Raw genomic sequence first — 27,637 nt, 5'->3', positions numbered from 1 at the left:
TAATGATAACTGCTGTTAACTGGTCTTATCTGTAACTCATAGAAGGGCATTGCTCCTGTATTAGTCTTCAGCTCGGCTATAGAAAACTGTCTGTACCCTGTGGGGAAAACGTATTTATAGTCAGTGCAATAACGATGTCTCTGTTCAATTACCTCAGAGTAGGAGCGCTTATCTAGGTTCAGTTTAGCCTTTATGATCCTAGATTATCACTTCTATTCTAGGACGCTTTAGGAATATGAGCCGCAGGTCTCAGATTAATGTTACATCTGAATATATCTCTGCAGCGAATTACACTCTTAATTTAACGTACTCCAAAGAATAAGGGTGGAAAAAGATATAAATCATGGCACAAGGTTTGATGAGTTTATTGATATTGGCATCAAATCACAGTATTTTACAGTGTTTCTACTATATATGTAACGGTTCTCGTCTGTCGATAGAGAAGCGGACCAAAATGCAGCGTGGTGGTTATTCATGTTCTTTAATGAAAAGGAACTCAACATGAAATAACTAAACAAAACAATAAATGTGCGAAAACCTATACAGACTATCTGGTGAACACAAACACAGGAACAATCACCCACGAAATACTCAAAGAATATGGCTGCCTAAATATGGTTCCCAATCAGAGACAACGATAAACACCTGCCTCTGATTGAGAACCACTCCAGACAGCCATAGACTATGCTAGATACCCCCACTAAGCCATACACCCAACAACACCCCAAGACAAAACACACCACAATAAACCCATGTCACACCCTGGCCTGACCAAATAAAGACAAACACAATATACTACCACCAGGGCGTGACAATATATGTATCAACACAATCCCTTCTCTTTAACCATCAATATTTTTTCACAAATGTCATTCTTCACAAAGTCTTAAGAAATTACATAGTAGTAGAAAAAACTATACAAGTATATGATTATTAAACCCACCCAAAGATAAAAATGTATCTTCAAAAAAAGAGTTTGTTCACTTGTATATACAGACTCAGTTAACCAACAGGGACTAATAGCATAAATGTCATGTTTTTGTTTCCACCATGTTGTGTGACAGGTGTTTGATCCATTCATCCATTACTCTGCCATGACCACAGTCCTGGTTAATTAAAGGACAACTGCAAAGGTCCATATTTTGTGCCGGACCTTACTCAATATGTTTCTCCTCATTCTGACATGAGTCAGCAAGATTGACCTGCAATTCTATTCATTCAGGGTTTTCTGGGCCAAACAGAATGACCGCATCTCTTTTTTCACACCAAGACTTCCCATAACCAGTGCTTCTACGTCTCATTAGCTCTACATACAGGAAATAGTGTATGTAGAGGCATGGGGTGGATTATGTTCTATACTTTTCCAAGCCTCTCAGACGAGGCAAAGGGTCACATAAGTCTCTGTTACACAACGGGAAGTATTTGTATTGTTTATGTCAGGACCTTGAGTGACTCGCTGGACCTGCTTATCTCTAGTCCTATAGGGATGGTAGCTGAGAGAGGGGGGCAGTGTCTCTGTCTAGGAGGTTGTGGCCCCAGGCTGGTATCTCCGTGTCCCCCAGGGGCCTGTACTGCTCTGACTGCTTGGCCAAGAGGGAATTCTTCTGGGCCTTGGTCATGGGGAGATCCTTTGACGGCGTGGTGAGGATGGACAGTCTCTGAGGAATCAATAGAGGACGAGGAGCATTTCAAAGAAAGACCACCAAAGGACTGAGACATAAAATAACTGGTGATGTTTACAGAGCATTGATTGTTTGACTTCTTTTCTTAGTTGGTAGAAGAAACAGTGTGTATTGGGGAGTAAATGGGGTTTGGGTAATGGATCTGATCATTGTATAAATAGAGACATAACTAGCGATAACACCACAAGTGGTACCTGCCAACTTTTAAAATATCTGAAGTTTGGAATTGACAGTGAGAAATTAACCGTGGCCTCTCATGACCATTGCTCCATCTTTGGAGAATGTACTCAAAGACTTAGCCTCTATCGCCAACCTACGTAACTAGCTATAGCTATGCTACCTATGATATTGCTTGATTTTGTTGCTTTTGGACCACTTTGAGATGCTTCTGTTTTGAAACTCCAGTGCTTGACTTGGGCTGAGACAGTTGTCGGTACTCATGTTTGGTGCCGGAACTGTTTACATTTAGGTGCAGGAGCTCCACAATACTTTTGAGATAATATTGTAAAAGAGAAACAGGAGCTCAAACTGTTAAACATTTTAGGTGCCGGTACTCCGCTCCAGAGAGCTCCTGCCCAAGTCAAGCAATGTGAAACTCTACAGAAACATAATAAATGATGTCCCTATTTACCTGTCGCAGTGTACCAGGAGTGACGCTCACGATGTAAACCATCCACAGAGGAACCATGAGGGTGGAGGAGAGAGTGAACCACCAGCCAACGGCGGAACCCCACCAAGGATACTGAAAGGTGTTGTTGAACTTCAGCGGGGCTAACTTTATCAAGGAGAAGACAAATGTAGCCTAGAACAAAAGATGGAGGTTGAATAATAAACATTAACACAATGTATTTTCTGATAGCATTGTACTAATTATAACATATTAGGGTAACAGTGAGGGTTGAGTGAGGACAGAGATGAACAAGATAAGGTTTAGAACAAGGTCATAGTTTCTCCAGTACGTTTAGGTCAGGCTTCTGGTGGAGCATTTATAATGGTCTAATAAAAAGCATGAGCTGGTGCACACCCAATACGTTCCCCCTGTTGATGCTTATCATGCATTATAGTTGAAACAAAAGATTACATGTAACAAACATTATGAAATTGGAACAATTAAATATACATTACTAGTAATAAGTTTGGACACACCTAATCATTCAAGGTTTTTTCTTATTTTTTTTTTTACCAATGTCTACATTGTAGAATAACAGTGAAGACAAACTATGAAATAACACATACGGATTCAAGTAGTAGCCAAAACAAATCAAAATAGATTTTATTTTAGATTCTTCAAAGTAGTCATTTGCCTTGATGAAAGCTTTGCACACTCTTGGCATTCTCTCAACCAGCTTCATGAGGTACAGTAGTCACCTGGAATGCATTTCAATTAAAAGGTTTGCCTTTTTAAAAGTTAATGTTGAATTAATGCGTTTGAGACAATCAGTTGTGTTGTGACATGGTAGGGGTGGTATACAGAAGATAGCCCTATTTGGTAAAGACCACATCCATACTTCAAGACATCTAGGTCAGACAATGCAGAAAATTTCAAGAAAATTGAAAGTTTCTTAAAATGCAGTTGCAAAAAAAATGCAGTTGCAGAGAAGTGCTATGATGAAACTGGCTCTCATGAGGACCTCCACAGGAACGGAAGACCCAGAGTTAACACTGCTGCAGAGGACACGTTCATTAGAGTTAACTGCCCCTCAGATTGCAGCCCAAATAAATGCTTCAGAGTTCAATTAACAGACACATCTCAACATCAACTGTTCAGAGGAGACTGAGTGAATCAGGCCTTCATGGTCAAATTACTGCAAAGAAACAACTACTAAAGGACACCAATAATAAGAAGAGACTTGATTGGGCCAAAAACACGAGCAATGGACATTAGACCAGTGGAAATCTGTCCTTTGGTCTGATGAGTCCAAATTTGAGATTTGTTTCCAACCGCCGTGTCTTTTTGAGATGCAGAGTAGGTGAATGGATGATCTCTGCATGTGTGGTTCCCACCGTGAAGCATGGAGGACAAGGTGTGATGGTGTGGGGGCTTGGAAAAGCATTCCTCATGAAGCTGGTTGAGAGAATGCCTAGAGTGTGCAAAGCTGTCATCAAGGCAACAGGTGGTTACTTTGAAGAATCTAAGATCAAAAATATATTTTGATTTGTTTTACTTTTTTGGTTACTACGTGATTCCTTGTTTTTTTATTGTCGTGATGTCTTCACTCTTATTCTACAATGTAGAAAATAGTAAAAAGAAAGAAAAACCCTTGAATGAGTAGGTGTCAAAATGTTTCACTGTTTATGTGAAATTAAACGGTAATGTATGTTAATCCTATGCTAGTGCTAATGATAACAATAGCCTAATATATTCAATGTAAATGTCATGTTTACTATAACTTTTATTGGACAAATAACAAATTAATTTGCTATTGACAGTGGTGTGTAAATAAATAAAACTTACCGTGCAGATGACTGGAGTGAAATACTTTAAACAGTACTTAATGATGGGTAATGGTCGATAACCGATCATGTCCTCTATATTATCGTACAGACGGTCTGCACCTGTGGTGTAAAGATATCAACAGGGACTCCAAATAACAGCAGTCAATAGGAGTTTAAAAGTTGGTCTGTCAAATACCCAGGTAAACATTCTCAAACCACCAAGTAACAGACAGGTTTAAACAATTACAGATTAGGAACCCTGGACAACAGCTCTAACCAGTGTTCCCCAAACTCAGTCCTGTGCCCCCCACAGCTGATTCAAATCACCAACTCTATTATTTGATTCAGTTGTGTAGTGCTATGGTAAAGAACTAAATATGCACCCAGGGGTGGGCCCCAGGACCGAGTTTAGGAAACACTGGTCTAAGGTACCTGTATTTCTTTGTTTAGAAAATGAGAGCTTACGTTATGGCCATTCTTCTGAAAAACTGGTGATATAAAAAGAGAACCAGTGTGTAACGGTTTTCTTCTGGTGAAAGAGAGGCGGACCAAAATGCAGCGTGGTTATTTTTGGCCATCTTTAATAAAGATGAAAATACAACAATCTACAACACAAGCACCATGACAAAACCGAAACAGACCTATCTGGTGCCACAAAGACAGGAACAATCACCCACAAAACCCAACACAAAACAGGCTATCTAAATATGGTTCCCAATCAGAGACAATGACTAACACCTGCCTCTGATTGAGAACCATATCAGGCCAAACAGAAATAGACAAACCAGACACACAACATAGAATGCCCACCCAGCTCACGTCCTGACCAACACTAAAACAAGGAAAACACACACGAACGATGGTCAGAACGTGACACAGTTTCACATATTCTCTCCCTCCGACGCTCGTTATTACGCACACCCATAACCATCATTACACGCACCAGCACCTCATCAGACTCACCTGCACATCATCACCTTTCTGATTACCTTCCCTATATCTGTCACTTCTTTTGGTTCCTTCCCAGTTTTCATGGCAGTATGCTACCTGTGTTTCTTGTTATGTTCATTTAGTTATTAAATACACTCCCTGAATTTGCTTCCCGACTCCCAGCATACACTTTACAGAATAACGCCTCACCGAAAGGGAGCATCAGGGAGTGTTTTTAGTTTTTTTGTGTTGGTCGGTGACGTCTGGGTGCCGCTGCCGGCCGAGGATGCCTCAGCTAGCTCGTCAGGCTTCCATGCCTTAGCTGGCTCGCCAGGTTCACAAGACTCGACGGGCTCCCATAACTCAGCCTGCTCGACAGGTTCCCGTGCCTCAGCAGAGACAACCGGTCCGCTCCTGGTCCATGGGATCGTACCTTTGGGCAGCGTCCTGCAACTGAAGCTGCGCGTTCTGGGAGGGGGTACTGTCACGTATACTCACTGGCGCTCTAGTTAATCAGGCTGCTCATTATTACATACACCTGTCACCTAGACTTCATTACCTTCCTGACTCCTGAACAGCTAGTCAAAGGGCTACCCAGACCCCTCTTCTAAGCTGCTGTTAACTCTACCTACATGTACATATTACCTAAATTACCTCCACTAACCGGTGCCCCCGCACATTGACTCTGTGCCGGTACCCCCTGTATATAGCCTTGGTTGTTATTTTACTGTTGCTGTTTTAATTATTTGTTACTTTTATTTTCTATTTTTACTTATCTAAATTTTATTATTTTTATTTTGTATTTGTTTTCTTAACTTCTTAAAGCATTGTTGGTTATGGGCTTATAAATAAGCATTTCACTGGATTCAGCAAATGTAACAAATACAATTTGATTTGATTAACTTCCCTACATCTGTCACTCCCTTAGTTTCCTTCCCCAGGTGTTATTGTTTCTGTTCCGGTGTTCATGTCTGTACACTACCATCTTTCTTGTTTTCTTCTATGTTCATTTAGTTATTAAATTCACTCCCTGAACTTGCTTCCTGTCTCCCAGTGTACATGTTACAACCTGTGACGTGAACAATCAAGGACTCAGGGCTATAAGGTTGTATCTGCAAAGTGTATAGTTTTGAGATAATGAGTATTTTTTTCCAAGTCCCAGATCTCAGAACTGTTTGATGTCCTCCTGTTTTCAAGTATATCACCTTACTTACAGTGGTGCAAAAAAGTATTTAGTCAGCCAGCAATTGTGCAGGTTCTCCCACTTAAAAAGATGAGAGATGCCTGTAATTTTCATCATAGGTAGACTTCAACTATGACAGACAAAATGAGGGAAGAAAATCCAGAAAATCACATTGTAGGATTTGTAATGAATTTATTTGCAAATTGTGGTGGAAAATAAGTATTTGGTCACCTACAAGCAAGATTTCTGGCTCTCACAGACCTGTAACTTCTTCTTTAATTAAGAGGCTCCTCTGTCCTCCACTCTTTACCTGTATTAATGGCACCTGTTTGAACTTGTTATCAGTATAAAAGACACCTGTCCTCAAACAGTCACACTCCATACTCCACTATGACCAAGACCAAAGAGCTGTCAAAGGACACCAGAAGCAAAATTGTAGACCTGCACCAGGCTGTGAAGACTGAATATGCAATAGGTAAGCAGCTTGGTTTGAAGAAATCAACTGTGGGAGCAATTATTAGGAAATGGAAGACATACAAGACCACTGATAATCTCCCTCGATCTTGGGCTCCATGCAAGATCCCACCCCGTGGCGTCAAAATGATCACAAGAACTGTGAGCAAAAAATCCCAGAACCACACGGGGGGACCTAGTGAATGACCTGCAGAGAGCTGGGACCAAAGTAACAAAGCCTACCATCAGTAACACACTACGCCGCCAGGGACTCAAATCCTGCGGTGCCAGACGTGTCCCCCTGCTTAAGCCAGTACATGTCCAGGCCCGTCTGAAGTTTGCTAGAGAGCATTTGGATGATCCAGAAGAAGATTGGGAGAATGTCATATGGTCAGATGAAACCAAAATAGAACTTTTTGGTAAAAACTCAACTTGTCGTGTTTGGAGGACAAAGAATGCTGAGTTGCGTCCAAAGAACACCATACCTACTGTGAAGCATGGGGGTGTAAACATCATGCTTTGGGGCTGTTTTTCTGCAAAGGGACCAGGACGACTGATCCGTGTAAAGGAAAGAATGAATGGGGCCATGTATCGTGAGATTTTGAGTGTAAACCTTCCATCAGCAAGGGCATTGAAGATGAAACGTGGCTGGGTCTTTCAGCATGACAATGATCCCAAACACACCGCCCGGGCAATGAAGGAGTGGCTTCGTAAGAAGCATTTCAAGGTCCAGGAGTGGCCTAGCCAGTCTCCAAATCTCAACCCCATAGAAAATCTTTGGAGGGAGTTGAAAGTCCGTGTTGCCCAGCAACAGCCCCAAAACATCACTGCTCTAGAGGAGATCTGCATCCTTGTGAAGACTTACAGAAAACGTTTGACCTCTGTCATTGCCAACAAAGGGTATATAGCAAAGTATTGAGAAACTTTTGTTATTGACCAAATACTTATTTTCCACCATAATTTGCAAATAATTTCATAAAAATTCCTACAATGTGATTTTCTGGGGTTTTTTCTTCTCATTTTGTCTGTCATAGTTGAAGTGTACCTATGATGAAAGAGGCCTGTAATTTTCATCTTTTTAAGTGGGAGTACTTGCACAATTGGTGGCTGACTAAATACTTTTTTTGCCCCACTGTACATACAACTATTTGTTATTGACAACCCAGCATTGTGTGATTGGATTGCATATAGAACCTTAAAGCACCAAGAAAAAAGGTGTTTGCATAGATAGAACTTCTGATTTTTCATTTTGTCATTGTAAATGGACTTTTTCAAAAACCTGACTCATCTCACACGTAAGGGACCACCGAAAGAGCAACTTGATGTTGGTCAAAAATTAGTTATTCACATGTCAGAACCTTATAATCCCAAAGTAACGAGGTTTCGTTTCACATCAATTTCCAAACTGGCAATGTGTGCCAGAGGAACAGCTTGGAAAACACAATAAACACTTGAACAGAAACATCCTTAGGGAAGCTGACCAGCAATTAGGGTTTCTGTGATTGATTATCTGGGATTGATGGAATGGGGCCATGCTATCCTTGTTATCAGGGATCCTTGGGATGATCCTCCTCCATTGAAGTTGACATTTAAAATGGTTAAGGTAAGGGTTAGGGTAAGGGAGGGGTTAAGTTTAAGGTAGGGACATCCCACAGATCCCTGATAGCACTGACCATATTTTACTATTATCTTTTCATAACACCCACAATGATAGTGGTAACAATTAATAACTTACATGAAAATGCCTTCATAAATGTTTGTAATATAATACAAGGTTTAGATAGCTGGCTAGACTAACTTACCTAGCAAACTCTATACCATGGTAGCTGACATGGGCTAATTGGGTGACTGTCAGTGACTGACATAACAAGAGGAAAACTCTGGGTGCACTACCACATTTCAATATGTCACATAGTAGAATACACAATCTTAACTAAGAGTAAGTTGAGACCCCGACTGACATTGAACAAAAGTGGTTGCGGGCCCTAAGCGACACTGGGAGTAGGCCGGGCTAACTCACCATAAACCCAGCTGATACACACTGACTGTAGTATAGCGAAGAGAAGAAGAGTCATCCCACTGCAGGCATAGTAATCAAACAGCTGGAAGATATACAGGCCTCCCTGCAAATAGAGGAGGGTTAGAAATAAAGTATAAGGTACAGTCTTACTGAGACTATAATCTACCTCCAGAGTCTACAAAACACTCAGACAATGATCGTAGGTGTGTCCTGCAGCCCAATCGGAATAAGTGGAATCAACCAACAATTCTGCGGAACGAGGAGGTATGTTGAAACACAGGGATACGTTGAAACAGATCACTTGGGAGGTGCATTATCCATCATGTATCTGGTTACTGTCATGATTGATCTAATAACGATGGCCTTGAAATTCTATATTTTATAACCTATATAATGATGACTTCAAATGACCTCTCACCTCTGTGACCATGACCAGGCCGATGAAGAAGCTACCCACACTGATGATGAGGAGGAGGACTTTACGCCGATGGCCAACCAGGAAGAAGGAGGGATACATGTCTGAGATGGCTGTCATCAAAGCCTCCAGACCTACAAACTGAAGGAGAGATGATGGGGTTCAGTGGAAACTCTCTTCTTTTAAATACTAGCTAATCATTCACAGTTTCACATCCATTAGTTTAGTGATGATTGTAGCAACTATTGTAGGTTATGTAATTATCCTTCACTAAGGAAATATTCCGTAGGCCTTCAGGACCACACTAACACACCTCACTGTCTAAACCCAGTAGGATTATCATGATGAAGAAGAAGATGGCCCAAAGCTGGGGTAATGGCATCATGGCCACGGCACGAGGGTAGGCGATGAATGCCAGGCCAGGACCTGCAGCAATACAGGTAAACTCATTACTGAACTCTCAGGGGCAGAGGGAATAGTTAGATCCCTGAAATGCTAAGACACCTGTCTTGTAACGAAGCAGAACTTACAAGGGTATGTTCATTTGTTTGTTTGCACATTTTTCAAGGTGGTTTATTTGATTAATTAATTAATTCATTCATATCTCACTGCTGCAACACTTACCTGATTCGGCCACTGTTGAGATGTCTGTCCCTTGTTCATAAGCCATGAAGCCCAGAACAGAGAAGATCGCAAAACCGGCCACAAAGCTGGTTCCACTGTTCAACAGGCACAGGTACACACAGTCCCTAAAAAGAGATTCACTTCCCTGTTAGTCACAACACGAAGGCATCCAAATGACCTACAATGTGGAGATCAACAAACTGTCCAGAAAACGTTCTGCCAGCACATTTTATCTAGCAAGGCACATTTACTGTTTATGTACTTAATTCTTCCACTCACTTGTAACAGTTGTTGTCATACTTGTTGTAGCTGCCAAGAGCAGTCAGACAGCCGAGGCAGATAGCATAGGAATAGAAGATTTGTGTTCCAGCATCCATCCACACCTGTGAGACACACCAGAGAGAGACACAATAGTCTTCATAGTTTCACAATTCCGATATACTAGTCTCATCCCAGGGTATTAGAGGTTAATTAAAATGGTACTTATTTCGACCTTGTAGCTGTAATAAGTCAACATAAAATATATTTGCTTTGAAATTCAGAGTAATATTTTTAATGAAGTATTGATGTTGTAACAAATCTGATGCTCTTAAAACCACAAACTGTTGCACCAAGGGAGTTACGTTTCTTGTGCCAGTGGTAATTGTTGCTGCCCTCGGTCATGTTGACTTTGGCTCAAACACCGACAGAGACGTTACCATCTATCCCCAACAATCACTACAGTATGTACTGATAGTTTCTGTTACACCTGGACACAAATTATACAGTGAAGTGTGTTCCTACCTGTGGGTCAGTGAGGCGGGCTGGGTCTGGGTAGAGGTAGAACTTGATACCATCTATTGCCCCCGGCAGTGTGAGTCCACGGACCAGCAACACCACCAGCATCAGATAGGGGAAGGTGGCAGTGAAGTAGACCACCTGAGGGGAGGGGGACCAGACCAGCATTACATTCCCTCAGTCTATGACTCATCTTAACAACTCTACAGTATTCATGGTGTCATCAGGTTGAATGGCAGAGTCCCCCCTTACCTTCCCAGTAGACTTCACTCCTTTCCAGACACAGAAGTAACAGAGAATCCATGACAGTAGAAGACACAGAGCCAGCTCCCAGCGAACACTGCCTAGATTGCTTGGACTGTCTGTGAGACTCAAAACTCTTCTCCTGAAAATCAAATTTTGAGTTACAATCCCAAAACTTGCTTTTCACCTTTCTCTCTGCGCCTCCTAAGGCACATAGCCATGATTTTCATCTGTAAGGACTTAATAAGGAGTTGATAAATTAGAATGATTTTGTGTACTCACTCCCAGAACTCTCTTACTGGTGATGTTGCGTTTCCTGCTACTGTCCAATTTAAATGTCCCACTACTCTTCTGTCAAACTCTATGCAGGTTGCTGGTTAGGAGGAAATTAGACAATAACAAGCATGTCTTAGAACTCTCGTAACCTTTCCTGGATAAGGAGACATTTACAAAAATACAACTCACTTGTCAAAAACAGAATATCTCAGTTTGAAGTAGTGTCCATAATTTTAAGATACTTTCTATCATTTGGGCATAACAAAATTATGTCACCATCAACTGGTCTACACACTGAAGTTAACCTGGTCCTAGATCTGTTTGTGTTCTATGCAATGCCAACTCCATTGCTATCCTTGTCAATCCAAACAGGTTTGCTATGACAATGAATGACAGGCAGTTGGTATGACAGCACAAGCAGACTGGCACTCAGGCTACACTGATATACATACCTGTGTTCCAGCTGTTTCTACAACTGGCCCAGGGGAGCTCAGAGCTGAATGAGGAGAAGAGGTAGAAGAAGGCCCAGGCTAGAATGATGATGTAATAGATGCTGGAATATAGAACCACCACCTGACTACCATAACCCAGTCCTGAGGAGAAAGAGATTTTACAGACAAACATGGAGACTCCTTTCAATGCCATCAACCATGATTAATGAATGATGGTGCCATTCCAACAAGACAGACATTTGTGAATGTTTGAACACAAGACAAGTGTCCTGAATGCATGTGTCATGTCACATTAAGGACTGCCACTTACTCTATCATGTAATAGCTCATAAATTGGTGTGAGCCTGAGTAAATCTGTTGATGTTTAATCCCAGCTTCATCCAATAACTTGAATGAAATGTCTTGTTACTTTAATCCCTTTTTCATTTTTGAAGTGAAATCAGGTCAGAAACAGACCGGTCATCCCCCCCAAGCAATCTAAAATGTGTCCTTATATTGTTTCAAACTGGTGAAGCAATGTGATTAAAATCATGGTGGATTGTCTTTTACAAATGCAACAGTGCAATATCATTTACAGAAGGAAAAGCCTGCATGTACTGTGCATATATTGTACCTATTATGGCTAATTGTCTGGCCCAATATGTCACCCTCAACCAGCACATTCTTGACAAAGACTCCAGACAGAAACCTTGAGTCTATGTGCTGAATACCAATTTAAATCATATTGACATTGCTTTGGATTACAATGCTACTTTCTCAAGTTTTGATATTGCAGCTAGGAGTTTTCCTGAGTACGAATACAAAAAACAGACGAAGTTTGGTCTCATGTCCCTCTGAATGTTATATTTTCTTTTGGAACAGTTTACAGTACTATCAAATTTTTACTTTTCTGAAGGCTATAACCTGATAGCTAGAAGGAAGAAAGGCTTTCATGTCTATTTCCCCAATATGGCATTTACATTAGGAAGTAAATGCTATCAATTGTCAGACAAACACTGACAATTTAATTCCTAAAATGGATGCAATACGTACAACAAGACCCCGTGGCCACATTTATATAGCATACCAGTAGGATTTTTTTTATTTAACTAGGCAAGTCAGTTAAGAAAAAAATGAATTACTATGATGGCCTCGGAACACTGGGTTAATAACTGCCTTGTTCAGGGGCAGAACGACAGATATTTACCTTGTCAGCTCGGGGATTAGTTCTAGCAACCTTTCGTTTACTGGCCCAATGCTCTAACCACTAGGTTACCTGCCATCCCTAGGATGGCTGATCTAGGTTCATATTAGCCTTTTAGATCATAATGAGTAAGCTTATATGGACAGAGTGGGCCTGATTCTCGATCAGCATTCTTACTCAATGACGCTTATAAAAAATGAGCTCTGATATTTACCTTCAAACAGGGGGCAGATCTTCCTCCAGCAGGTGATGCTGCCCTGCGTGGTGTACTGGCCCAAGGAGGTCTCCAGGAGAAAGAGTGGAATGCCACAGGTGAACAGAAAGAGCACATAAGGGATGAAGAACACCCCTTATGAACAACACAAGTTAAACCACAATTCAACATATGGCCCAAGACCATAACTTAATGTTTCACATCATGTGATTACACACACACACACACACACACACACACACACACACACACACACACACACACACACACACTCTTCAGGTTTGAGTACATCTCTACTGTCCAGAGAAGAGAACGCAATTATTTTTTATTTATATATATTGTTTTGGGTGGGGGGTGGATCGGCTTTAATATTCCGGATAGATTGTCGCTTCCATCAATGTAATTGTCTGCATCATTTCTAATTCCCCATATATTTTTGGGGTAAATATATATATTTATATACATACACATATCCACATATATATACATAAACATGCATACATATACACATACATATACTTAAATACAAATACACATACATATATAAATATACATATTATTTAGAATATCTTTATCATTTATTTTTCCCCACAAACCTGATGAGGTTCACCTTGGGGTCAAGATAGGGGTTGCACCAAATGATTGATGTATTATAATAATTGATTATGCTTATGTTGTATTAATAGAGGGGGAAGGGCTGTAAGACCCTCCCCCACTATATTCATAGGGTCCTGGACCACAGATTAGCAATATATGCATTATAAGGTTAATACTGTTCCACAGTTATTTTCTGGCCTCTGCCTCTTATAAGAAACGATCTGAGAGATGTGTGAGTTATTGCAGTCAAAACAAGGTGTCTGTGAGAAAGCGCCTCAAGGCTAAAAGTGTCACGACTTCTGCCGAAGTCGTTGCCTCTCCTTGTTCGGGCGGTGCTCGGCGTTCGACGTCACCGGTCTTCTAGCCATCATTGATCCTTTTTTCATTTTCCATTGGTTTTGCCTTGTCTTCCCACACACCTGTTTTCAATCCCATTCATTACCTGTTGTGTATTTAACCCTCTGTTTCCCCTCATTTCTTTGTCAGAGATTGTTTTATTGTCAGTGTAGTGTGATGTTGTGTAGTGTGATGTTGTATAGGTGCGCGTCGGGTCCTCGTACCCATGTTTGTTTGTTTACGTACATTTAGTGTTATGGAGCATACTCCGTGAACTTTATTAAAAGACTCCATCTTACACTCTATTTGACTCTCCTGTGCCTGACTTCCCTGCCACCTATTACACCTATGCATGACAGAATCTCTGACCAAATATATGAAGTCAGCAGGAGAGGACACTATGCCCATGGAGCTGGAGGAACGCGTTCAGGAACAGGCGAGGGAGCTTGACGTTATCAGCTCCGTCATGGATCACATTGTCCAGAAAATGGATCGCTGGGAGAGACAGGGAGTTTCTCCAGCGCCACTACCACCACAACCGGAATCTCCCGTGAACGTTTTTTCCTCTCCGGAATCAAAGATCCATTTATCCCTACCTACGGGATACAACGGAGATACTGCCGGCTGCCAGGGTTTCCTCCTTAAGCTGAACTTATATCTAGCCACGGTCTCCCCAGTACCATCTGACCGTGAGAAGAGTTACGCCCTCGTCTCATGCCTCACCGGGAAAGCCCTGGAATGGGCCAGCGCTGTGTGTAGAAGGGAGGATGCGGCGTTGGACCATTTTGAGGAGTTCACCCGCCAATTCCGGATAGTATTCGACCATCCACCTGAAGGCAAAGCAGCGGGTGAGCTCATCTATCATCTGAGGCAGGAGACGAGGAGTGTACAGGATTTTCCTTTGGAGTTTAGGACCTTGGCTGCCGGGGCTGGATGGAGCGACAGGGCCCTGATCGACCATTACGGTTGTAGTCTACGCGAGGACGTCCGTCGGGGGCTGGCCTGTAGAGACACCACCCTCACTTTCGACCAGCTGGTGGACATGTCCATCAAGCTGGACAACATGCTGGCTACTCGTGGACATCTAGATCGGGGTCTGGTTGTTCCATCCTCCCGAACCTATGGAATTGGGAGGGATGGTGCGCAGGAAGACCGGAGGGGGTTCCCGCTCGAGCACCATTCAAGGTTGCAGAGGGCACACTGCAGGTCGGTGCCGGGTTGGTTCCTCTGGGAATAGAGAGGGCAGGCAGGGCAGGCAGGGCATTCTGGCGTCACCCCAGGTGAGTAGGCACCATTCTCATCCAGAGCCCTCTGCTGCACTAATGTTTGTCTCTGTCTCTTTTCCTGATTTTTCACTGCATTCCCAGTATAAGGCGCTAGTAGATTCAGGTGCAGCTGGGAATTTCATTAATAAAAGTCTAGCTCATAGTTTAGGGATCCCTATTGTTCCTGTGGATATGCGTTTCCCTATTCATGCCTTAGATAGTCGACCATTAGGGTCAGGGTTTATCAGGGAGGTAACCGCACCTTTGTGTATGATAACGCAGGAGGGTCACAAGGAGAAGATTAGTCTTTTCCTTACTGATTCTCCTGCGTATTCTGTGGTGCTAGGCCTACCCTGGTTAGTTTGTCATAACCCCACTGTTTCTTGGCCACAGAGGGCTCTCACAGGGTGGTCGCGAGAATGCTCAGGTAGGTGTTTAGGGGTTTCCGTTGGTGCTACTACGGTGGAAAGTCTAGACCAGGTCTCCACCGTGCGCATTCCCCCCGAATATACCGATTTGGCTCTCGCCTTCTGTAAAAAGAAGGCGACTCAATTACCACCCCATCGACAGGGGGATAGATCTCCTGGTAGACGCTGCATATCCCAAGAGTCACGTGTATCCCTGTCGCAAGCGGAGACGGAGGCTATGGAGACATATGTCTCTGAATCCCTGCATCAGGGGTTCATTCATCCATCCATTTCACCCGTCTCTTCGAGTTTCTTTTTTGTAAAAAAAAAGGATGGCGGTTTACGCCCGTGCGTTGATTATCGAGGTCTTAATAAAATCACAGTGAAATATAGTTACCCGCTACCTCTGATCAATACGATTATTGAGTTAATGCACGGGGCACGTTTTTTCACAAAATTGGATCTCAGGAGTGCGTACAATCTGGTGCGTATTAAGAAGGGTGATGAGTGGAAGACGGCATTTAGCACCACCTCAGGTCATTATGAGTACCTTGTCATGCCATATGGGTTGATGAATGCTCCATCAGTTTTCCAATCATTTCTAGATGAGATCTTCAGGGACCTGCACGGGCAGGGTGTAGTGGTGTATATCGATGATATTCTGATATATTCTGCTACACGCGCCGAGCATGTGTCCCTGGTGCACAGGGTGCTTGGTCGCTTGTTGGAGCATGATCTATATGTCAAGGCTGAGAAATGCTTGTTTTTCCATCAATCCATCTCCTTCCTAGGGCATCGGATTTCCACTTCAGGAGTGGAGATGGAGAGCGACTGCATTACAGCCATGCGTAATTGGCCGACTCCAACCACGGTAAAGGAGTTGCAGCGTTTTTTGGGGTTTTCCAATTACTACCGGAGGTTTATCCGGGTTTTTGGTCAGGTGGCAGCTCCCATTACCTCACTGCTAAAGGGGGGCCCGGTGCGCTTGCAGTGGTCGGCTGAGGCGAACAGGGCTTTTGAGCACCTGAAGACTCTGTTTACCTCGGTGCCTGTGCTGGCTCATCCGGATCCCTCTTTGCCATTCATAGTGGAGGTGGACGCATCCGAAGCTGGGATAGGAGCAGTGCTCTCGCAGCGTTCGGGTACGCCACTGAAGCTTCGCCCCTGTGCTTTCTTTTCGAAGAAGCTCAGACCGGCGGAGCGAAACTATGATGTGGGGAACCGAGAGCTGTTAGCTGTCGTAGAAGCTTTGAAGGTGTGGAGGCATTGGCTTGAGGGAGCTAAACACCCTTTTCTCATCTGGACTGACCACCGCAATCTGGAGTACATCCGGCAGGCGAAGAGATTGAATCCTCGCCAGGCAAGGTGGGCCATGTTTTTCACTCGTTTTGTGTTTACTCTTTCTTACAGACCAGGCTCCCAGAACATTAAGGCAGACGCATTGTCTCGGCTGTATGACACAGAGGAGCGGTCCATGGATCCCACTCCCATACTCCCAGCTTCGTGTCTGGTGGCGCCTGTAGTGTGGGAGCTGGACGCGGACATTGAGCGGGCGTAACGTGCAGAGCCTTCTCCCCCTGAGTGTCCAGCTGGTCGTCTGTACGATTGATATATTGGGCTCACACGTCACCCTCCTCTGGTCATCCTGGGATAGGTCGGACGATGAGCTGTCTTGAAGGGAGATACTGGTGGCCCACTTTAGCTAAGGAGGATTTATGTTTCTTCCTGCTCGGTGTGCGCCCAGTGCAAGACCTCCTAGACACCTGCAAGACCTCCTAGACACCTCCTAGACACCTGCCTAGAGGTAAGCTACAACCTCTACCCGTTCCTCAACGGCCGTGGTCGCACCTGTCGGTGGATTTTTTTGACTGATCTTCCACCTTCACAGGGTTACACCACGATCCTGATCGTTGTGGATCGGTTTTCAAAGTCCTGTCATCTCCTCCCTTTGCCCGGTCTCCCTACGGCCTTACAAACTGCAGAGGCCCTGTTTACACATGTTTTCCGGCACTATGGGGTGCCTGAGGATATAGTGTCTGATCGGGGTCCCCAGTTCACATCAAGGGTCTGGAAGGCGTTCATGGAGCGTCTGGGGATCTCGGTTAGTCTTACCTCAGGTTTTCACCCCGAGAGTAATGGGTAGGTGGAGAGAGTTAACCAGGATGTTGGTAGGTTTCTGCGGTCTTATTGCCAGGATCGGCCGGGGGAGTGGGCGATGTTCGTGCCCTGGGCAGAGATGGCTCAGAACTCGCTACGTCACTCCTCCACTAACCTTACTCCCTTTCAATGTGTATTATGGTATCAGCCGGTTCTGGCTCCTTGGCATCAGAGCCAGACCGAGGCCCCTGCGGTGGACAATTGGTTTCGGCACGCTGAGGAAACCTGGGAGGCAGCCCACGTCCACCTTCAGCGTGCCATAAGGCGCCAGAAAATTGGCGCAGACCGTCGCCGCAGTGAGGCCCCAGTGTTCACACCAGGGGACAGGGTCTGGCTCTCGACCCGAAACCTGCCCCTTCGCCTGCTCTGCCGGAAGCTGGGTCCGCGGTTTGTGGGGCCGTTTAAAGTCCTGAGGAGAGTGAACGAGGTATGTTATAGGTTACAACTACCCACTCATTACTGTATTAACCCCTCGTTCCATGTGTCTCTCCACAGGCCGATGGTGGCTGGCCCGCTCCAGGAGGCTGAAGTGCGTAATGTTCCGCCGCCTCCTCTAGACATCGATGGAGTTCCGGCGTACTGTCACGACTTCTGACGAAGTTGCCTTGTTCGGGCGGTGCTCGGCTTTCGACGTCACCGGTCTTCTAGCCATCATTGATCCTTTTTTCATTTTCCATTGGTTTTGTCTTGTCTTCCCACACACCTGTTTTCAATCCCATTCATTACCCTCTGTTTCCCCTCATGTCTTTGTCAGAGATTGTTTTATTGTCAGTGTAGTGTGATGTTGTATATGTGCGCGTCGGGTCCTCGTACCCATGTTTGTTTGTTTACGTACATTTAGTGTTATGGAGCATACTCCGTGAACTTTATTAAAAGACTCCATTTTACACTCTATTTGACTCTCCTGCACCTGACTTCCCTGCCACCTATTACACCTATGCATGACAAAAAGAGAATCATAGACACAGAAGCCTGCAGGGGAGTAAAAGAGATGAGACAAGTCAGACATACCACTATAAGCCACACGGGAATGGAAAATTACTGCTGAGCCCTTAGAAAACACTGGACTACTGTTTATCCTGCAAGTTTGTAAACTGTACATGCATGGGCTTGGTCTCGTGAGTAGAAGGTGTTGACGTAGGCAGTTGCATCACTTGGGGTTGACTGCAAACAAATTAAAGCAACTTTTACCTTTTTATTTTGCAGAACTTACTCTGAAACATGCCTGCTATGTTTCCGTTGTCAACTTCTGTCTGCAATTGCATTAATAAAGGTTTGGTTTGATCTATTTACTTAAAGAAGATATTGTCTGATTGCTGATTTCACCAATAAGCCAATGATTGACAAGGAACAAGTAACCTACCCTGACAAACCCTACCACCCCTCCCACAATTGGAGTAAATGAAAAAACAATGACACTTAGGCTTCTATTTCCAGCTAATACATTTTACAGACATAATCTATTTTACAATAGTTATATTTTGTTTGTTTTTAGTCCTGGCCTTCCTCTATTTCAGATGTTTATATTTGCCATACATTTGTAACTGTGCTATATCACAAAAGTTCTGAACCTATATACATTTTATAGACCCCATATGTTTTACATTTGTTATCTTGACTATGACTTTTCAAATCCCCGAGTATAGTTATCTGCAGCGTTAGATCTAGGTAAATGTTGCAATTCTTCTGCCATTCTTGAACCTGTTACCAAAAAAGAGCTACATCTGGACAGTACCAAAATAAATGATCGGATGACTGCCTCCTCGCAGCAAAATCTGCAGAGCTGAGAAGATTGCATCCCCCATAAATATATATATATAACATTCTATTCATTGCGATAATTTTGAATAATAATTTCAATTGAGAAATTAGAAGTTTTGAATCCGGTGTCATTATGCGTGTCATTTCATAAACCATGTGCCTTGGAATAGGTACATCAAAATCTCTTCCCAACTATTTTGCAATTTATATGGCACAGCTGTCAATTTTCTGGTCCTTAAATGAAACAGGTATATATTTTCATTTATCACAATTTTCTTTAACCAATTTTGGTCTTTAAGGCAGGGCCGACAGACAAGTTCCTTACTTTATGCCCCTTCCACTTGCCTCTTGGTAATGCTGCAATTACTTGTAATTTTGAGTAGAGTAGACAGTTCCACATGTCTGTGTTAGCTGCATGTGTGACATAACTCCACCAGTCCTATTTATGATATAATTTACAAAGATGATCATTTAAAAAAGAAATGTATTGAAAAATACATTTTTTTAATCAATTATTATATTTGAGTTTAACCACAGGAACGCAAATATTTGTTTGTGTGGCCAACGGACTTAGCTACCACCCGAAGTGTTGTGTGTCCATTTGGCATGTAAGTGTTAGGGATATTCTTGTGGGGTATCTGGGACACGTTCAGTAGCCTAACATCATTGAACATTGCAGATAGAAAGGCCATGAATAGAGTCGACCTGATTCCTAATTCTACATGTCAGAGAGACATGTTTTCTCCATAGAATATTTCTATCAGAGCGTAACAAAATGTTGTACAGTAGTGATGTGCATATCAGTATAGAGATTCTGGAAGCACCTAGAAGGTTTTGGTGCCTTTTGTGCACCAAGGCATGCACTGTTGTTTTTATTATAGTGCCTGCCTGATAACATCTAGCCCTAGTGTGTAAATATCCCTATAATATTATAGCAACCACTGACATGTTTATATCAGGCCATGATTGCACATATTTGAATGATTATTCCATTACCGTCTTCCAATTGTGTGATTTCAATATTAGCCTAAGATATGAAAAGAACAACTCTGTACTGTCTCCACCACAATGAGGTTAAATGAGGTGACTAGCTCTTTTGCATTGATAATGTAAAAGACAAAGGCTCACCTTGCCATACATTTAATGTGAGCTTAATTGTATGACCATGTAAAGATGTGATGTGAGACTCACCTCCTCCATTTTTGTAGCACAGATATGGGAACCTCCATACATTCCCCAAGCCTATGATCTGTCCGGCCACAGCCAGGAGGAACTCCAGCTTGCTTGACCACTGTCCCCTGGTCTGGGTGCTTGGCACAGGGACAGGCTGGACCAGACCCACCTCCTGCTGGGAAAGCATATTGAACCTCAAATTGGGATCATTATGCTTTTCCATAACACTGAGGAAGACAAATACAAAGTTGGTTTTATGCAGTGAACACGCGTTAATCTAGCATAGTCTGTGTGTTATGAAGACAGTATAAGAACACACAGATAACAGCTACATACTGTATGACCTGCTACATACAGTGCCTTGCAAAAGTATTCACTCTCCTTGGCGTTTTTTCTTGCATTTACAACCTGTTTTAAATTGTTTTTATTTGGATTTCATGTAATAGACATACACAAAATAGTCCAAATTGGTGAAGGGAAATTTTAAAAAAATCACACCCTTTGCTATGAAGCCCGTTAATAAGATCTGGTGCAACCAATTACCTTCAGAAGTCACATATTAGTTAAATAAAGTCCATTTGTGTGCAATCTAATTGTCACATGATTTGTCACATGATCTCAGTATATATACACCTGTTCTGAAAGGCCCTAGATTCTGCAACACCACAAAGCTAGGGGTGCCACCAAGCAAGCAGCACCATGAAGACCAAGGAGCTCTCCAAAAAGGTCAGGGACAAAGTTGTGGAGAAGTACAGACCAGGACTGGGTTATAAAAAAATATCCAAAACTTTGAACATCCCACGTAGCACCATTAAATCCATTATTAAAAATAGGTGAACATGGCACCACAACAAGACTGCCAAGAAAGGGCCGCCCACCAGAACTCACAGACCAGGCAAGGAGGGCATTAATCAGAGAGGCAACAAAGAAACCAAAGATAACCCTGAAGGAGCTGCAAAGCTCCACAGCGGAGATTGAATTATCTCTCCATGGGACCACTTTAAGCCGTACACTCCACAGAGCTGGGCTTTACGGAAGAGTGGCCAGAAAAAAGCTGTTGCTTAAAGAAAACAAGAATCAAACACATTTTTTGTTTGCCAAAAGGCATGTGGGAGACTCATATGGGAGAAGGTACTCTGGTCAGATGAGACAAAAATGTACCTTTTTGGCTATCAAGGAAAACGCTATGTCTGGTGCAAACCGAACACCTATCATCACCCCGAGAACACCATCCCCACAGTGAAGCATGGTGGTGGCAGCATCATGCTGTGGGGATGTTATTCATCAGCAGGGACTGGTAAAACTGGTCAGAATTGAAGGAATGATGGATGGCACTAAATACAGGGAAATTCTTGAGGGAAACCTGTTTCAGAATTCCAGAGATTTGAGACTGGGACGGAGGTTCAATCTTCCAGCATGACAATTACTCTAAGCACACTGCTAAAGCACCACTCAAGTGTTTAAAGGGGAAACATTAAATGTATTGGAATGGCCTAGTTAAAGCTCAGACCTCAATCCAATGGAGAATCTGTGGTACGACTTAAAGATTGCTGTACCCAGTGGAACCCATCCAACTTGAAGGAGCTGGAGAAGCTTTGCCTTGAAGAATGGGCAAAAATCCCAGAGGCTAGATGTGCCAAGCTTATAGAGACATACCCCAAGATACTTGCAGCTGTAATTGCTGCAAGAGATGGCTCTACAAAGTACTTTGGGATGGTGAATAGTTATGCACGCTCAAGGTTTCTGTTTTTCTGTCTTATTTGTTGTTTGTTTTACAATAAAAAATATTTTGTTTCTTCAAAGTGGTAGGTATGTTGTGTAAATCAAATGATACACCCCCCCCAAAAATCTATTTTAATTCCAGGTTGTAAGGCAACAAAATAGGAAAAATGCCAAGGGGGGTGAATACTTTCGCAAGCCACTGTATGAACAGCTACATATGACATATGACATATGACCAGCTACATATGACTAGGTACATAGGCACACCTACATATGACCAGCTACATTTGCATACCTAAATATGATCAGCTACATATGACCAGCTACATATGACCTTCTACATATGAACAGCTACAGTACATATGACCAGCTAAATGTGACCTGTGTGAGAGCAAAATTGCAAGATTAGGTTATTATACTGTAATTGCATGAAATGGTTGTTTTATACAACAGAATAGAAGGTTGTCATAACTCTACTGTGTCGGCATGAACTGAAAGGGGGCCTCTGGGAGATTTAACACTGACAGGAGATTCACAATATCTTTGGGTGATACCGCCTTCAAGAGCATTAGTTAATGTTTCTGTTCAATAAGGTACCAGGGAGAGATGGCTCGGGGCTTGGTCTCGTGAGTAGAAGATGTTGAGAATAGTTTTTACAGCAGATACGGTCTGCTGCTAAGTATAAGTATCTTTCATACAAATCTTAACCTTGTGACCCTTTCCATACATCTGTTGCTTGTAATGTAGACTGAAGGGGGTGTATCTTGGCTATAAAAAACCTTTGTAACTTTGTCTCGAGGCTCTCAACAAATCATCTGAGGTTGATTCGTCGACCAGCCATCATTATTGTAGAGCACTCAATCGATTCACGTTATACGTGTGTGTTGTATTTACTTGCTGAAGTGAATAAAGATTTAGTTTCAGTATAATGCTGACTTGTGTGATAAGTTTGTCTCTCCTCATTTGATAGAAAAGAAATTAACCACCAAAGGTAATGTTAAAACATCCAGAATCTGTGTGAACTGGATGAAAACTAGAATCTGTGTGAACTAGGTAAGACCATTTATGATATAGTATAAGTTAGTAATGTACACCTGTAATTGTTTTAAACCTGTACCCCATTTTAGAAGTATTGAAAGATGTAAAATGTATGAGTTGCATTATCCTAGGAACTAACCATGACATAGAAATGAGAAAATATTCCTGCAAGTTAAAAACTAATTGATTATGCATGTTTGGGAATAGCATTGTGTGAATTTGTTATGAGAATTGTGTGTGTATAAATAAGATAAATACATTTGCATTATAAGATGATTGAAATTTGGTTAATAAGAGTTGATATATTGTTATTTTGTTGTTCCGTCCATCACTGCCCATCATAGAATATCTCTGGGTGCCATTGAAAGAGGGACGTTAGCAGCAAATCTAGTTTCTTGGAGGCTAGACTTTGCAGTGGTTTCTGAGAGGTTAGAGAACAGTTGAAGAACCTATGACGGGCCGGTCATTGTCCGGGTAACAAAAGTTTGGAGTTTGTTTGGAGAGCTGCTTCGTGGTTGTGCAGAGTCCTTGAAAACACAAATGGAATGATTGATGTGAGTACCTAAGAAATTCTTACATTTCATATGCATTTTGTGAAGATATGAAAATATGATGAATTGTATGTGTGTATCATCTATTACTAGAGATTGATAAAGTAATACTGGGAATATAATGAGACGGGGCTAAGGGAGATACTGCCCCCTTTGGATGAATTGTGTGCCCAAAGTAAACTTTAAAAAAACTGTTAAAGATTGCTAATATATGCATATAATAATTATTATTGAATAGAAAACACTCTAAAGTTTCTAAAACCGTTCAAATTATGTCTGTATGTAAAGCAGAACTCACAGGGCAGCCATTCTCCCAAACTCTCTCTCTCTCCTAAGAAAGTTGCTCCAACTTTGACGTCATCGCCCCCACCCTTCCCAACCAGCTACGGATCTGGGAACAGTTTCTATTTCTTCAGCGCGCTCTCGTCTTTCAATGAGACGTGGAACGGAGAAAATAGCACGAGCTTTGACTGCTTGGAGGGCAAAATACTGAGGTGTCACGAGTTTTCAGGTGCGCGCTCTGTGAAAAGGGTCTTTTTTTCCAGCTTGCCTGAAGAGAGTTCGTTATGTTTGATTTAATCGCCAATTGTTTTGTACGTTAAAAACATCCTAAAGCTTGATTCTGCACTTAGTTTGACCAGTTTAGTCGACATATAATATGTAAATTTGAAGTTTTGATGCGCAATTTTTGTGATCAGAAGTCCTTTTTGGGGTAATTCACCTGAAGATGTTAGCTTTTGCTAATACAAAGACACACCAACAACAACCAAACGTTATATTAGGTAAGTATAACTCCTTCCACGACATTCTTGTCGAAGACCATCAAAGGTAAGGGAATATTTATGTTATAAAATTGTATTTTTGTCGAATCCAACATAGTAGAGAAATAATGCTAATGGCTGAGCGCCGTCTCAGATTATTGAATAGTGAACGAATTCTGTAACGTTAAAAATAAATGTAACACAGCGTTTGCATTAAGAAGAAGTGTATCTTTCTAAATATATGTAGAACATGTATATTTAGTCAAAGTTTATGATGTTTATTGCTGTTATCTGGCGTTAGCTGCCGGAGATATTTATAATTCCTCCGGTCATTTCTGCTGCATTTTTTGAACATGGCTCAATGTAAATGGAGATTTATGGATATAAATTGCATATTATTGAAAAAAACATAAATGTACTGTGTAACATGTGCTATTACTGTCATCTGATGAAGATTTTCAAAAGGTTAGTGAATTATTTTTCTTTTAATCCTGTGTTTGTGATTGTGCTATTTTGCATAGCCATGTGGCTACATATTGTATGTTTTCCTAGTGGTGGTTTAACATAAATATGTGCTATGTTTTCGCTGTAAAACATTTTAAAATTCTGACATGCTGGGTAGATGAACAAGGTGTTTATCTTTCATTTAAGCTATTGGACTTGTTAATGTGTGGAGGTTAAATATTTTTAAGAATATTTTTGCTTTCCCTGCGCCACCGTTTGGGCTGAAGGGGGGGGGGGGTGTTCCCAGTTGGGAACCTGTAGCCCCATCTTAAACAACCCATACGTAGATGTACATAGGTTTTGAGTTGAATAAACCTTTTTCCATAAAGTTAGAGCGAATTAAGATGGAATCTCAACGTAACTTATAATGTCGTACAAAGCCTAGGCTATCCATCAAACTAATTATCATTGCGGGATTAACCTGTTGAAACTCTAGGGGCGCAATTTCATTTTTGGATGAAAAACGTTTCCGTTTTAAACAAGATATTTTGTCACAAAAAGATGCTCGACTATGCATATAATTGGTAGCTTTGGAAAGAAAACACTCTGACGTTTCCAGAACTGCAAAGATATTTTCTGTGCGTGCCCTAGAACGTGAGCTTCAGGCAAATCCAAGATGAGACGGCATCCAGGAAATGAGCAGGATTTTTGAGGCTCTGTTTTCCATTGTCTCCTTATATGGCTGTGAATGCGAGAGGAGTAAGTCTGCCCTTTCTGTCGTTTCCCCAAGGTGTCTGCAGCATTGTGACGTATTTGTATGCATATCATTGGAAGATTGACCATAAGAGACCACATTTACCAGGTGTCCGCCCGGTGTCCTGCGCCGAAATTGGTGCGCAAAAGTCAGCTGCAAGTATTTTTCCATGGAATTTATAGAAGAATGCAGGCTTCCACGAACGATATATCAATGAAGAGATATGTGAAAAAACACCTTGAGGATTGATTCCAAACAACGTTTGCCATGTTTCGGTCGATATCATGGAGTTAATTCGGAAAAAGTTTGGCGTTGTAGGTGACTGAATTTTCGGTTCGTTTCGGTAGCCAAATGTGATGTACAAAACGGAGCGATTTCTCCTACACACAGACGCTTTCAGGAAAAACTGTGCCTTTGGTATGTAACTGAGAGTCTCCTCATTGAAAACATCCGAAGCTCTTCAAAGGTAAATGATTTTATTTATTCGGTTATCTGGTTTTTGTGAAAATGTTGCATGCTAAATGCTACTCAAAATGCTAAGCTAGCTTAGCATACTCTTACACAAATTAGTCAATTGCTATGGTTCAAAAGCATATTTTGAAAATCTGAGATGACAGTGTTGTTAAGAAAAGGCTAAGCTTGAGAGCAGGCGCATTATTTTCATTTTATTTGCGATTTTCAGAAATCGTTAACGTTGCGTTATGCTAATGAGCCTGAGGCTTTAGTCACGATCCCGGATCCGGGATGGGGAGTTTCAAGAAGTTAACGTGATGTAGTAAAGTAATTGAAATATGTTGCATGAGAAAACAATCAGCTTCTATTAAAAAGTGCAAGATCTGTTTCCTAGTCAATGAATGTTAATTTAACTCATTGACTGCAAATCTATTCATTTCGCGCTTGTGAGAATCTCTGCGGAGAAAGCTTGGACCATTCATTAAGACTATTTTCTGGGAATTGTGTCGTTATTATGAGCCAGATGTTAAGACTACAAACCATTGTAAATGGGTTATTTGCAGGATTTATTCGTCATTTCATCAATAGCATTGACAAATGATATTGACAAAAAAATGGGTTTCTGATTGTATTTCAAGTATTGACATGTTTTGTCTGGACAGATACTACTGCCAGTGTTTGTTTAAGACATAAACTGAACATTTTAGCAACTTGCTTAGTTCAAATTGAAAGGCTATTTTATTCAACATAACTAGTGAGGTGATTTTGTTGTAATACGTTGTCTGTTGCCTAAATTGTCTGCTGGAATAACATATTGAGAATGGAATGTCACGTATACTCCCTATTTGGCCTCTAGGTCATCAAGCTGCTGATTATCCTGCACACCTGTCACCATCGTCTCACGTACCTGCGCCTCATGACACTCACCTGGACTCCATCACCTCCTTGATTATCTTCCTTATATCTGTCACTCCCCTTGGTTTTTCCTCATGTGTTATTGACTCTGTTTTCATGTGTTGCTTTGTTTGTGTTTCGTGTTCATTGTTTCTTTAATTTATTAAAACACTCACTCACTGAACTTGCTTCCTGACTCTCAGCACACTCATTACATTGAGTTGTATTTAAATAACTGATTTAAATAAGGGACAGTTACTTACATCTCATGAATTCTGATAATAGCGGATAGGTAATTGCGATAGAGCTATGACCATGATCATAATTGAAATCTAAACATGGGTATTACTTATTGCAGGATACAACTGCAATCATCTGAAGTTGTGGGTAGTAAATCGCTGTAGTATTGTGCCCACCTAAATGTTTAAAAAATATA

The 27,637-nt window shown here is 41.9% G+C and overlaps 1 protein-coding gene across 1 annotated transcript in view; it reads right to left on the bottom strand.

The window, feature by feature from the left end:
* Window positions 1-349: 349 nt before the first annotated feature.
* Window positions 350-27,637, bottom strand: part of LOC135539766 (sodium- and chloride-dependent GABA transporter 2-like) — a 33,185-nt gene continuing 5,897 nt past the window's right edge. The window contains exons 2-15 of the mRNA XM_064965874.1: window positions 20,603-20,811; window positions 12,889-13,023; window positions 11,492-11,632; window positions 11,046-11,136; window positions 10,773-10,905; window positions 10,527-10,661; window positions 10,023-10,126; window positions 9,744-9,868; window positions 9,433-9,545; window positions 9,123-9,260; window positions 8,705-8,807; window positions 4,138-4,238; window positions 2,314-2,484; window positions 350-1,658 (exon numbers count right to left, since the gene is read on the bottom strand). Coding sequence (XP_064821946.1) covers window positions 1,479-1,658; window positions 2,314-2,484; window positions 4,138-4,238; window positions 8,705-8,807; window positions 9,123-9,260; window positions 9,433-9,545; window positions 9,744-9,868; window positions 10,023-10,126; window positions 10,527-10,661; window positions 10,773-10,905; window positions 11,046-11,136; window positions 11,492-11,632; window positions 12,889-13,023; window positions 20,603-20,811 — 1,879 coding nt within the window. The 3' untranslated portion in view covers window positions 350-1,478. The remainder of the gene's footprint in view (window positions 1,659-2,313; window positions 2,485-4,137; window positions 4,239-8,704; window positions 8,808-9,122; window positions 9,261-9,432; window positions 9,546-9,743; window positions 9,869-10,022; window positions 10,127-10,526; window positions 10,662-10,772; window positions 10,906-11,045; window positions 11,137-11,491; window positions 11,633-12,888; window positions 13,024-20,602; window positions 20,812-27,637) is intronic.

The sequence above is a fragment of the Oncorhynchus masou genome, chromosome 5, assembly GCF_036934945.1.
Source record: "Oncorhynchus masou masou isolate Uvic2021 chromosome 5, UVic_Omas_1.1, whole genome shotgun sequence".
In the NCBI taxonomy this organism is placed as follows: Eukaryota; Metazoa; Chordata; class Actinopteri; order Salmoniformes; family Salmonidae; genus Oncorhynchus; species Oncorhynchus masou.
This window is presented reverse-complemented; position numbering and strand designations above follow the sequence as displayed.